Below are 14,136 nucleotides of genomic sequence, written 5' to 3'. Positions count from 1 at the left end.
AAGACAGTTGAAATTTAAAAGGATACTGAATAATCATGGCAAAACGATTATCCTTTATCATTTGTATTTTAACTCTAAGTAGTAAGAAAAATATCAACAAATCTTCAAAGACTGACTTTTATTCCTACTTTCTCCTCAAGTTCAAAGTGCTTTTCAGATGTTTTTGCAAGTTCGGTTTAGAGAGAAAGAAAACACATTTTATTGTCAAATCCTCCACAACTTCTAACGTCTGAAAAGATGATAAAATTCCAGTGTATACATTGCAGTCTTAATTTATAGTGAGATTGGAGCAGCCTCTGCCCAAAGTTTTTACTGGTTGAAATGGAAAAGTTAGCAGCTTAATTAAATTTAAAGGTCTGAATATAGAAACAGTTGACAGGACAGCAGTGTGGGATGTGAATCTATAGTGTGGCACCTTTTCCTTATTAGCAGTACCTGCACACACACTTCTGCTCAAAAAATCTCAAGTAGCCTACTTTGTGTGAACTGACTTGTCTTCCTTGCAAGTGCCACACAGTAGGAGTTACTATGGAAAATTAATACATATAAAGCTAATACACAGATCACCCTGTCACATTATAGGCTGCTTGCATGTCCAAAACTGCACTGTATTGACCCAGTTTAAACCTTCGTGTTGAATACTCAACCAAATGAACAGTTTTAACCCTCATTATATAAATGATAAACTGAAGAAGCTGTGGTTCCACATAAGACAAAGCCAGTCCCACTGCTGTCTGGATCCCAAGTCTCTTGCCCTGCCCCAGCCACAAAGTCCTGAGTACTTCCTTTGCCTTGGCTGCAAGACTGTGTGCAGCTGAGCCGAGCTACTTCAGCATATTCAACTAACAACAAACTCTTGTGCTCTTCTCCACTTCCACAAATATATAAATGGTTCCCAGAAACCAACACACAGTAATCTAGCAACAAAGCAAAAGGAGTGGGGCTGTTCAGTGAGGGGTGGGAGAAAAGGGAAGAACACGGCAGCCGGCAGCCAATTCTGCTTAGGCTGCTACAAGAACACAGGTCAATTCCACGAAATCCACCTAAGCCTCACAGGACTTCTATTTAGACAGGCCTATATTAAACATCACAAATATTAATATAATAATTATTTTCAAAATAGTTTACATATTTACCTATTGCAGATTAAAACTATATAATTTTAAGGTCTCAGTGTGTATTTTTTTTTCACTCATCTCAACCATTTCTTATAACACATCACAATTCTATGATCAAATCTTGAGTCTCTCATCTCATAATAAACTAATGCAGACTTTCTTCTAAATCTGCTCTAGATCAATGACCCCAAATGTGAAGAAAAATATCTTGAAAAGGAAAAATTCCTATGGAAACAGCTATAAAAATAAAACAATGCACAGACATCTTTGCATAAAACTTTTTCTGAAAGCCATGGCGCTATCTCCCCAAATGCACAATAGACGAAAATATTAAGGCATAATGCTTTTCTTGGTTTTGGAATGAAACTTTACCAAGGGAAAGACCCACAAAATACAAGAACTCCAGGATCTCAACCTGCTAGATCGAGATGTGAGATTAATGAAAGCAATAAAAATGTACATTAATGAGAAAACAGAAAAGATACCATGACATTCCAGCTTCTTGCATTTTTCTTCCTAATCTTGAAATGTAATCCACAACAAGAAGACAAATAAGAGATAATTGAAAAGGCTTTCAGATTGAAGACAGAATTCATATTTAGATGGCCAAATATCTGTAATTCAATAGAAAGATCATCAATAAAATTATTTAAGCATGTCATTTTGAAGGAAAAATCCTAAGTACATACGATTGAATGCATTCAGTGTCTTGCTACTTTCAAACCATAATGGTTAGCTAATGCATTGATTACAAGTTCTTCATGCAATATCATAGGTGAAGACTAACAAAATACCTTGTGCATAAAGAAACATCTTGGAAATGCCAGGAAGCGGCACCACTTCTGTTACTATTGCTCTGAAAAGCTCAATAATTGCAGTTCTTCCTGGAAAGCAACAAGTTGAACAGAATCAGAATCTCATTTGGAATGAGGTATAAAATGAGATGAGATCTGGAAAGCCCATCACACGGACTTCAAAAGATTCAGCTACTTGTCAAGGAATACATCCTCTTAGTTTCAAGGAAAAGATCATTTTAGTTCACAAGAACGGAAGCAAGTAAACAAAGGACCCTACTACAAAAGCACAAATCCTTGCATAAGCACAGCAAAACAAACCAAAGAACCTATACTCTAAGGGAGCTGCAGCTGTTGGACCTGAATCAGCTCACTAGGCCCACCAGTGGATGATATTGGAGTTCTAAAACATAGCCAGCTGAGGTAAAGTTTGTTTTTCAGTAACAATTTCTAAGAGGAGGAAAACAGAAGGACAGACAAATTTGACAAATACGTTGGGCTCAAATGGGTAAAAATTATCGTGTTTTATTGAGTGTTCTATTCAGGGGATGAAAAAAGAGAAGATGCTTCATTTCTCAATTTTGAATGAATAAAAACAATTTCTCTAAGTGTATATCAAATAACACTTTTCTACAATTCACAAAAATCACACACTTTGAAACTAGTAAGTAGGCAGGAAAAAACTATGAAAATATTTCAAAACTTCAGCCTTAATTTCTACAAAAGATAAGATATTATCCTGGTGCAAAAAAACTGCTTTTCCTTGTTCAAAGGTCACACCACTTAAGAGAACCACTTCTCTCTTTTCACATCTACTTTGCATAGAAACATTTTTTTCATCCAGTGATATGTTCTGAACATTTAGTCTGTGGCTGTGGATGTTTTACGTATCAAGTGCAGTAAGCAAAGGCTAACAATTAGAACAAACCCAATATCTTAATTATTTTGCTTTCTTAGATTTATACATCACCCACCCCCTTTCTGATCACCGTAGTCTATAGTGGCACAGAGGACAGCCAGACAGGACAGCTAAACACACTGAACATATCCCTGCTACTGAAAAAGGGAGTATGCCCTTCTTCCAAGCTTGACACTGCTCTCCCCAGTCTATGTACTTGCTCTGGCACTCATCTGACCACACAATAAGATAATTCAATTTCTTAACCCAAAGGAGGAGGGGTAGGGGCGTGGAAATTCAAGCAAAACAAAAAAGAAATAGGTTTTTGTTGGGTTAGTTGGGTGAATCAACTTTTCAAGTACTTAGAGAAACACCAGACCCACTTCAACAGAGCAGTACAGCTGTACCTAAACCAGAAGAGAGTGACTAATTGGGAATACTCTACGCAGAAGCAATAAGACATAACTGCTAGTCAGTCTCTTTAATATCTACCTACTCCCATACTTAATTCTAATTCACCATGTTAAGAGCCTGCATAGTAACCCTTCAACTTCAATGATGCAGCATTGAGTACTTCCCCAAACACAGGTCACCCTCTCTGAAGTCTAATTATGTCAGCAATCTACTAAAACATATTGTAGGTTTTATTTGGAACTTCTAGGACAAGGTGGTTTTGACATTATACATGATTTTATATATATATATATATATATATATTTAAATTATTTTTTAAAGGTCAAACAAAATTTGAATTTAAAAGGGTATTCTAACTACAAATGCACCTGTAAAATAAAAATAGCCTAGGAGTCAGAGAAACTGAACTACAAGAATGAACCAAGTATTCATAATTTATTTCAATATTTTTATGCATGTATAACTGTGTAACACAGATACACAAGGCTGTTTAAACATGTAGTTTGTACTGTCTTCTCACCCTAATTTGCATGTCTTATGTTACAGTTTAAGTCAGATGATCACATACTATTTTTCCCCAGGTCATCTGCCTCATTCAATGCACTGGATGGACCCGGACCCAAGAAAGCATTAGCATTGTGCACTGAAGGAAGCTGCTCACTGTAGACCAGTCAATTGAAAATGCATAGATACATAGATACAGAGTGATCAATGCTACAACGGAAGAAAGGCAGGCATTTGGTAAGAGCATGATAAACCTAATAGACAACAAGAGACCTCCACAGGCTCATTACCACAGTGAAGATGTGTATTTTAGAAAAGATAAACATATCTAACGCTAGCTCCCAGATAGTAAACTTGAAGCTCTATCCCCCAATAATAAAGAACTTTCTTTTCACAGTCCTGGTCACAGCCATATCAATTTTTACTACATTATGTAGCATGTTCCTCAAAGAGGGGGAAGTGCATGCCATTGTGTCCTTTTACTAGAAGCAATGATGAGAATTTCTGCAAGTAAATTCTGCTGTCTGCATGGATTCAATGCCTGACTCCCCTGTTCAGAATTTACTAAAGGAAAACTAGAATTTCACAGATTTTCTTGACTTTCTAACTGAAGTAAAAATAATCTGTTTTATTTCAGTTCCATTCTGCTTGCAAAGCTAAGAAATGCAGGGCTAACATGAGAATTGTCTTCTTAGGAGACTCAAGGAGATACTATGGTATCAATATACATGAAATATATTTTTCCTGCATTTGCACTACCTGGAAATGGTACTTCAAAATCAATTTCTGCAGCTATTCATGCCTCAGGTTTCATTCCAGTCATTCAAGGAGGCTTCCTAGCTCTCACCTCATGAACATAGGTGTTCATAAGAGTGAACATAGATATTTCCAGTTCACTTTCATAACTGGGTTCTTTTACGGTTTGTATGTTATGAACAGAATTGTTAAAAAAAAAAAGTCTATTACAGTTGATGAAGCACAACATAGCAAGAACCCATTATTGTTTGCAACAGTCAGTTAGAATTGGTATTGGAAGCAGTCATCTGTCAAAAAAAGAAATAATGAAGTACCGTGATAACATAAGTTTGGTAACAACTTCTAAAGAGAAACATTCTGACATAAAAGAATGAAATAAAACATTTTATCTGATCCATTAACATTTTATCTGATCCATTAGAAACACCTTTTAGATTCTTGAGATTTCTGTGTAGCCTCAGCTGCACTATTCTGTTCAGCCAGCCTTCTTGACTACCTTCAGATCAAAAAAAAAAAAAAGGCAGCAAACAACAACAAAAAGTGACAAAGTGGTTTTAAAATATAACAATCAAAGAGTGAGATGAGATTATTTGTGGTATTTATGTTTAACTTTTTCCCTATTAAGTAAAATTCAAAGTTCAGGAGCTTCCATACTAAAAAGAGTTCAGCTCCAGCAAGACAGACTTCTCAGCATCTGGTTGTAAAGTAATTCCCAGAGGAAATTAATCACAGGAAATCACAGCATATTTAATCATGTCTTCGTTCAGTTTACAAAAACTGTCCCATCCCACATATCATTTCACACAGGCAAACCCAGGGCCAAGAACACCATCACCATGTCTTGAATGGCATTCCAAAGGAGCAAAGATGATCTTGGCAGTGCCAGAACAGCCTTTATTCTTTCCAAGTAGTTAAATGAGCACCTTTGCTTTCACATGGAAGAAAATAATTTCTTCAAAATGCAGACCAGCGGATAGTATCTGTAATCTCTTGTCATAAGAACGCAATTCTTAATGTATCTTCCATTAATCGGCAATGCATCTACGCTTCATTTTTTTTCCGTAAAGCCGCAGGAGGAGATGGGCTAATTGTCAGCTCATCTTAAAAACGCCTAGAACACGGCTCAGAAGGCCCACAACCAGCGAACCCCACCCGCTCTCCTGTCAGCGGCCGGGCTCCCCCTCGGCTGGTACCCGCACCTATTGCGCCCAACGACCGGCTCACGCGCGCCGCCCAACCGCCGCCGCCCCGGGCTCGCGGCAGGCAGCACGAACACCAGCGGCCGCCGCCGCGCAACGGCAGCCCCGCGACACCCCCTCCCGCCCCCCATCTCCCTCCCGCCTGCAGCCGGCAGCGCGCGCAGGAGCGAGGGCGGAGGAGGCCCGCGCCGCGCGCCTCGACGCCAGCTTCCTCCGCTGCAACCCGCTCCAGCATCGCCATCGGGTTTTTGTTAGCTCAGTAACCCGTTCCTCTCCGCGACAGAAACACAAAGTGGGCCCGGCCCCGTTTCTCGCCACCGGGAACAAAAAGAAAAAATAAAATTTTAAAAAAGGTTATTTTGTTTTTCATTTTCTTTCACGGGAGGAGCTTCAAGAAAGAAAAGATCACGCCTTCTGGAGAGTATTTTTGAATGCAGAAGACCCGCCTCGTTGGGTGAATATACGCAGTAAGAGAAAAGGCAAACCAACAGATTTTCTACCTCATGCTTCTCAGAAGACGTTATTTTAAGGGGACGCGGCGAAACACCGCATATCGAATGAAAAGCATCTCTGGTTTTTAAATCTGGAGAAACACGTCACCTCCAGCCCCGGGGCAGTTTGTGAAACAGGGACAATCGAAAATATATTTTAAAAATTAAACCTCTGGAAGCGTCTGCTCGGATCACGGAAATCCACTCGCGGGAGGCGAGCGCAGGCTGCGAAGCCCCGGTGCCCGCGCCGCGGGCGGCCGGGTGGGTGTGCCGGCGGTGGCGCCTCTGGCGGGGCGGAAAGGGGCACAGAGACGCGGGCAGCGGCATCTGGACGCGCCGTCCGCATCCAGCCCGCTCTGATGCTCTTCAAGCAGCAAGTGACGAAGCCCCCCCACCGCGCTTACGAGGGGAAAGGAAGGCGGGGGCGCGGAGCAGCCTCCGGACCCAGCGGGGACGAGGGAGGGGGAGCGGGCTGTGCCCAGACCGCGCTACCGCCCCATCCGCCGGGCGCAGACCCCGCCACACGGCGCCGGGGCCCGGTGGGCGAGGGCCACCTGACACAATAGGCACCGGGCGGATGTCGGGACGGACAAATGGGGAGACCCCGGCCCATCTCCCTATCACGGCTCCCGCCCGAACCTCGGCCGGGGCGGCAGCATCTTCACTTACCCCTTCGAGGAGGTTCGCCGCGCCAGGGAGGGTCCGTCCCTGGTGGTGCCGCCGCCGGTGCTCACTGAGCCGGCATCCCCGCGGGACGGGGGCGGGGCGCTCCGGTCGGTGTCCCTCTGGCAACCACCCCAACGTTATTCCCTGCATATAGCGGCTAACGGGCAGAGTGGGGCACAGCACTGCGCAGGCGCCGCCCGAGCTCACACAATGGGGGGGTGGGGGAGGCCAGTGCGCAGGCGTCAGGGGCTGAGCGGCGGAGGCGCCGAGCTGTGCATGCGCCGGCCTCAAACAATGGTATTCTTCGCTCGGGCCGCGGCCATGACTGGACCTGCGCTATACCCGGCCGCTGCGGTCCCCGGGACGTAGGCGGAAGAGCGGTGCTGTGCGCAGGCGCGCGTGCCGCCGCAAGCCACAACAAAGGGGAAAAAAGAGGCTGCGACCACCTTCTTCCTCCCACTGTCGGGAGTGGGTGGCCAGTGGGAGTCCACCTCCCAAGGCGCACAGCGCGGCGCGCTGCATCCTGGCATCTGTAGTTTTTTTCTGGCCACGTTCCCTTACGCCGCGTAGTTGGCGGGCGTTGCGCGTCCAGAGTGTGGCGGGCGGAGGCTGGCGGCGGGTAGCAACGGCCGACGCCACGGAGCCGCAGGGGGGCTCCGCGCGCATTGTGGGACTTGTGGTTCTTCCGGGAGCCCGCGCGGCAGCGGAACGCGGGACGGAGGAGCGGCTCGAACTACCGCTGCTCACCGGCTGCTGCCCCGGGAGCTAGTGGGGTCGTCATGCGGGCGCCCCGCGGGGAGCCCGCTCTGGAAGAGTCCCTGGAGCGGTATCAGAGGCGCCTGCGAGGTAAGCGGGCAGAGCGGCGTGGGGTGCGGGCCAGCTCGCTGCTGCTTTCGGCGGGCGCTCTCACCTCAGCCGCTGCCCGGTTCTGCTGGTGGGCTCCGCCGTACTCGGCTGTCCCCTGCCGGCGGGACACCGGCTGCTGGGCTTCGTGCGCGGTCTTGCGGCGGGGCAGGGAGACCGGGTTGGGGCAGCGCGGCCCGCTCGGCTCTCGGTGCGGCTGGCGGCCAGAGAGGAGTTACTTCTGGTCCTCCCGAAACCCGGTCGTTGTTTTAGTTAATGCTGTCGCACGTAGTTGTCTGGTCATAACTTGGCTTTGATAGGGGTGGGTTCTTTTTTTGTTGTTTTTTTTTTGTGGTTGTTTTTTTGTTTTGTTTTTGTTTTAGTTCGTGTAAGAGTTTTAGCTGTCATTGAGATATAAAATTCTATACAGGTGGTAAAAAAGGGTGGAAATTGATATCTAAGGAGTAGTAGTATTTCCTTGGTTATAAACTGTTTTCATACTTGCCTTTTTATCTGAGAAGCCTTGCATATAACCTGACAGAGAGCACCTTAATCTCTCTGCTGTGACACCTGTGCTTTACCAGCCTTCAGACTGTCTCTGACTAGTCATAGTGTCCAAATTCTGAAGAAAGCCAGTAGAGAATTTGTGGGTATGTCACCCCACTTGGAGCTAGAAGTTGCGTTCTGGACACGGTGCCACACATCACATGTGTTGTGACATTGATTTGTAGCAAGTATTTTATATTTCCTTCTCAGAGTAGCATCAGTTCTTTGGGCTGATGATTGGTTTTATTTGTCCCAGAAAATAGAACTTTGAAGAATAATCTCTAATTGCTTCTCTTGTAGATTAAGAGGGCATGCAGATGCAGTTGCAGGTAGAACAGTGGCAAAATCAAGAGCATCTCTTGACATGAGTAGTTTCTTTTGTGATATGCAAAACCATTTAATAAAACCTATGGATTACTATGCATCGACACAGGTAATCTCAGTATTATATCACATTTCCTTTTTCTGTGTGTGAGTGTGCAAAACCACTAGATAGTTTTCCTGTACTGGATTTGGACTTTCATTGAGGCAGTGGGTTTTTACTATGACTTTAACAACAGAGGAGTCATAAATTGGGATTTTAAAACTGTAGTCGAACACATAATATTTCTGCTTAGTAGGTCTTCTGATGTATTGTCCTATACAGAGGCATAGTTTTGTTTACAAGGACCACATTTAGAGGGGTTTCTTTTGTTAATTTTTTTTTTGTTGCACTAGTACAAGCTCAAACAGCGTTGAAAGCATAATGTTTGTTTAAGGGTGGAGAATTTGTCAGAAGGAAATGCTTAGAGTTTCTCACTTGTGAGGGTTAATAGACTTCAGGCATACCCTTTATGCTCTGCAGAAAGAGCTGGTTCAGGAGTCATGGTACTGAATGCTGTAGCTCCAGAGAACAGTTTCCTCTTAAAGATGATGATTTAGTAAAAGCTATGGTGAAAACGACCCTTTTCTGCTATAATACAAAGCAGTTACGAAGACCAAGAAACTGGATCACATAGATCTGTGATTCATTATTTTGAAACGCCTGAGTGTTAAAAACATGTTAGAACTTTTTGAGTCCTGGCTTGTTAACAACCTGGTATCACTTGTTGTTTAATGTTTACGTGTGAAATGTAGCTGCATAGGTGGCAATTGTTAGATAGCAGCTTTGAGACTGAAAGTATCCTATTATGTTAGTAGCATGATAGCACACCTGTGTTTGGCAGCAAAAGGAAAAATAGCTGCCTATCAGAATGGTAAGTAAAGTAAATTCCAAGACTGTGCAAAACACAATTACTTGGCTGAAATGCCATGTCAGAAGAGGTACATGATGTAATATTTTAGATTCTAAGTGTCAATAGAAACAAAATAAAAATTGATACACTTTTGGACCATTTTCTTTAAATGGTCACATCTCTCTGTTTTCACTAATGGGTCTAATTCTCTGTTTTGTGACTTATTGTTTCATGTAACAGTGTTCAGTGTTGTGGAGTCTTGTTGTTTTGTGGTATGGTTTTTTGTGCATCGTTTGGGGGTTGGTTTTTTTGTTTTGTTTTTTGGTTGTTTTTTTTTTTTTTTGCATTTTAAAGAATCACTGTAATTCCTTTTTCTCAAACTTTCTAGGGCACTTTTTTTTTTTTTCTTCTGATTGGGAACCATGGGATATCAGAAAGTGAACTGATTTCTTAATTTGTAGCCAGTAACTTCTATTCATCTCTCTGTAAACATTGTTAGAACTGAACTATTAGCTTTAGATGACAGAGTTGTGGCAGCCTTTTCATACAGGTGTAGTTGGTTTTCTCCAATTTATACTGCTTAAGACTTCTACCATCTGGAGGTTTTTTCCCCATGTCTTTCAAGCAATTCTGTTGTTCTGGATGGTTGATTCCTTTGCTAAGTTCTCCATTAGCTCCTGGCATATTTTCCATGGCATTTCTGAGTTCATGAATGAGGTAGCTTTGATGCTTTCATTTAAGTGAATGCTCTTTATAGACAGTCTTGGGCAGTGTCTGAAAAAACATCTTTTGTTTAGACAACGCAAACATGGTTTAATGCCTTCTCTGCTTCTTTGTTTTTTCTGTTTTCACTTCAGTGGCAAATTGTTCTTTTAATGATTTCTATTTTTGTTTGGTATTTCCAAAGGTAATTAGTACTTTGAAAATACAACTACCTCCTTCATGTATTTTACTTCTGAGTGTCCTCACTTTAGCCTTTATTTTTTTTTTTCTGACAAGTTGAATGGATCTGCAATGTGTCCTCAACATGTTCAGTAGTAGTACTGATATTCCCATATAAAAAATAAACTTCTACCAGTTATACAAAGATACTTCTCTGGAAAAAGGATACCTATGCTGTATTTTCAGGGAGTGATACTTACATTTTGTAGTTACAGTGAGTATAGAAAATAACCAGTTATCTATGCTTCTTTCAGGACATAGAAATATCTTTAATCACCATGTAGAACATATGGCATGTGATTTTGAACATCAATGTCTCAGTCAGAGCCCTGTTGCTTTTTGTCTAAAGCATTGTGCTTAGCTGAGTTTAATCTGCTCCAAAGTTGCATTCATGTTTAGATGAATTGAGGGATATGAGTATCTTTTTACCTAGAATGATATGGTCTTGCTTCTGGCTTTAGGACCCCTGGTTGCTTCTGCCTCTGAAATAATGAGCAGTAATGTATGTATTTCTATTAGGTGTTTGGTCAGCTATGTCATTGCTAAGGCATTGATTTATCTGCCTGTCCCTTGTGGCAAGTAGTGCCTATGATTTATACATGATAGTGCATGACAGCATTTCTGTGGAGCAGTTGTATTATTTTTTGATGTGTTGGTCTGACCCATCAGGTTTTGTTGCTAGCTTGCCATTTTCCATAATAATCTCAGCTCCTTTAAACGCTGAAAATCAAAGAGCTTTATAGTAAATAAAGTTTTAATCCAGATAAGTCCAATTTCATTTATATCCTCAGCTGTTCCTATAGGAAGTAACATGTCAGTGAAGCTTTGCCATACAATAGAAATATATGTTCAGATTTTGTTTGTAAAGTCCTGTTAAGATGTAGAAAATAAAAGTGCTGATTGCATTTTAGGTATGTAAATCACAGTACTGCATGCAAACATGTTTCAGCAGTATGTTTCTATGGAGACCTTGTTTATATAAAACGTACTATTACAGGAATAGACAAACTGAAAAAGTTGGGGTGAGTGTATGAGCATTTAGAAATTAATAATTTTATAATGAATTTAGAATTTATCATGTTGTATTTAAGCAAAGGTTCTTTGGTGTCCAGTAGTTTGCATCCATAGAGGTTCTTTCTACTTCTTTCATATTTGAAACAAATATTTTTTACATTGGCAAAAACAATACATGTCTATTTTGCCACTTGGTAATGCATTGTCTTTTAATGCCCCAAATTATGTCCCTTATTTAAGGAAAAAAGTTATATTATGCTAATTCCCTTTTACATGTCCAGTGCAACTATTAATGCAGTCAATGTTAGCTCTTCAGTATCTAGTGAGTGTAAAGACAAACCATCGGCAGCTCGTAACTCCCAGTTTCCCAAGGGGGAGTGTTCTGCTTATGGCAGCAACTTTTGTAATTTGGAAAATGCAAGTGTTTAAGAAACTTTGGCAAATATTTGATGATGCTTTCAAAAATGTCGTAGTGTTATTTCAGAGGCAGGAAAGAGTAGTCAAGAAAAGCAAACATCAGTGTGCCATTGATAAGGATCTTAATGTGTTTCCCCAGGACTATTTGCAGAAGAAGGAAACGTAGCCTAACAAGATCTGTATTATCTTTGAGGATAAAGTAGTAGCTTTGTGTTCAGAAGCTGTGATACTATGAAGAGAGAGTAGTTCTGGGAAAAACTGTATATGGGCCTGTTTGGTTTTGGCTTGTTTTGGTTTGTTGTCCTTCACTGGCTATGGAGCAAATATCGATACTCTGGGGTTCTCTGACAAAGGTCTACAGTGAATGAGGAAAAGGAGTTTTATTGCTATCAGATGACACACCCCATAATAACTGACATGGAATACATCTTGGCAACAGCTAGTTGCAATGTAGTTTGCTAAATATTTAAGCCATTGTGTCAGTGAGATACTTCTACCATTTCTCAATTAACTTTCCCACTCCCATAACATCCTGGAATGCTCAAGAATGGATGCATAGCTTAAGTACGCCAATAGAGAAATATTTGACCTAAACCACTGGTTTTTGAGTCATTCCCGCGTGAATTGTATTTGCGCTTATTAAGATGAATTATGACTGTTTAAAATGTGGTTTTTATGTTGTCTTTTACATTAACTTTGTTAAAGTCTGGCATACCTAAAATTTAGAAGAGGTGATGGTAGTTACAAGATGAGAGGGCTTTAAAATTAACTACTGAGAGAAAATTAGTACATCAGAAACCAGTGAGTTAAAAAAAACCCAACCAAACAAAAAAAAAAAAAAAAAGCACAACAGCAACAACTATCCTTGCTAAGAAGTGGTGGCTGGCATACTGGACATGAGAACCCTGTTCTTAAATATAATGTTGGGGGAGGGGGGCTATTTCTATTTTATAAGCTATTGGTAAGTTATAGCCAAGCACAGAAAAAGGCAGGAAGAGGCTGTGAAAACCATTACAGTGGTGCAAAAAATTGATCTCTCAACTTCCATCAAGATGATGTGAACTCGAAAATGATAAAAGTAAAGGCAGAAAAACATATCTGGCATTTGTTTTCTGATTTGAACCGCTATTAACCTTTCCATTTGGAAGAAAGGAGCTATTAACATTTGTAATCAGCAGCATATATTGTACTCTGAGGTATCAGTCTTCTGAATTCCACATAGCAAATGATTAACTGTGATTTTTTTTTTAAGCTTTTTTTGCCTATGAGAAAAAATTATTTTCAGTTATTTATGCATTATATCCGTTTACAGATTACAAATATGTAAACATAAATGAAGGACATGTGTCTAAAACCTTGTCATTCTTCTAGCTGTAGCAGTTGCTCCAATAAAAGATGTTACCTTAAAAACTTTGTCTCACAGGAGCAAAATTCCATTTCCGTGGGCATTTATACCAAAGTACGCAGTAGTCCTGGGGGAGAATAACCCTCCAAAGAATTCAGGGCTAAGTGGAAAAAAGTAGTTATGATTATATGTTTCTGAAAGTAAGGTTTTGAGAGACTGGGTTTTTGTTTTATTTTAAATTATTAATAACAGCTAACTATTAATGAAACTTTTCTGATTCAGGGTGGTTTTGACTGGTAGTCACAAATGACTGTGGCATTACTTATAAAAGAAACATGTTTCTTATATTCCTGCTGAAGTGGCTGTGAATTGTGAAGAAGGATGGTGTCACTGAGACAACTCACTTGGTAGTACAACAGAACTTGGAGATCCTGCTTTGTTGAACATTGTGTAAAGCCATACTACTTAGATTACTACTTTGCCTTTTCTAGGTACTATATCCATTGCTTCAAGGGAAGAGAAATGAAATACTCATCTCCTTTTGTACATAGGCAGTTGAAAGAAAGAAGTAATAAGTGAATCACCTGAGGTCCTATGGTGTGAACTAGAAGTATCATTATCTAAAAGCAAGCCCATATTTTCTGGTTCCTAATCTAGTTGTCATCTCTCAGCTGCAAATCTCTCAAGTTACTTTTCTGGCATATTGGAAAGGATTAGCTGTATCGGAGTGATATGATGTTTATGATTGGAATTTTTTTTAATTTTTATGAAGTCAACTGAATCAAATAAAAATTTTAAAAAGGAACATAAGAAAAATATATTGAAAATGAGAAACATATCACCCCCCCCAGTAAGTTGGTTAGTTCTTGAAAGTGTTCATAAAATATTTGTATTTATCTGGAAAGAGGAGTTTTGCTTTCTTTTTTTTTTTTTCCCTTCTTCCCTTCCCATAGCACTTGTTCAGTAGTCATTGGT

At 41.0% G+C, this 14,136-nt stretch overlaps 2 protein-coding genes across 20 annotated transcripts in view; one reads left to right on the top strand and one right to left on the bottom strand.

Annotated features, from left to right (window-relative positions):
• CEP170 (centrosomal protein 170) overlaps positions 1-7,001 on the bottom strand; it is a 98,580-nt gene extending 91,579 nt beyond the window's left edge. For 4 of the 11 annotated variants that reach the window (XM_071806203.1, XM_071806207.1, XM_071806212.1 and 1 more), the window contains exon 1: positions 6,844-7,001. The gene's annotated coding sequence lies outside the window, so the exon portion shown is untranslated. Of the gene's footprint in view, positions 1-1,912; positions 2,003-6,344; positions 6,441-6,843 lie in introns of those variants that run through there. The other 7 variants (XM_071806208.1, XM_071806209.1, XM_071806211.1 and 4 more) reach the window with 4 other exon arrangements.
• A 242-nt stretch (positions 7,002-7,243) lies between these two features.
• Positions 7,244-14,136, top strand: part of SDCCAG8 (SHH signaling and ciliogenesis regulator SDCCAG8) — a 111,233-nt gene continuing 104,340 nt past the window's right edge. For 3 of the 9 annotated variants that reach the window (XR_011738298.1, XM_065833484.2, XM_071806217.1), the window contains exon 1: positions 7,249-7,686. Coding sequence is in view for 7 of the 9 variants with exons in the window: in XM_065833484.2 (XP_065689556.2) it covers positions 7,620-7,686 (67 nt within the window). In the remaining 2 variants the exon portion in view is untranslated. Of the gene's footprint in view, positions 7,687-14,136 lie in introns of all 9 variants that reach the window. The other 6 variants (XM_071806215.1, XM_065833486.2, XM_071806216.1 and 3 more) reach the window with 6 other exon arrangements.

The sequence above is a fragment of the Patagioenas fasciata genome, chromosome 3 (assembly GCF_037038585.1).
Source record: "Patagioenas fasciata isolate bPatFas1 chromosome 3, bPatFas1.hap1, whole genome shotgun sequence".
Taxonomy (NCBI): domain Eukaryota; kingdom Metazoa; phylum Chordata; class Aves; order Columbiformes; family Columbidae; genus Patagioenas; species Patagioenas fasciata.
The sequence above is the reverse complement of the archived record's forward strand: the minus strand, read 5'-3'. Positions and strand labels throughout refer to the sequence as shown.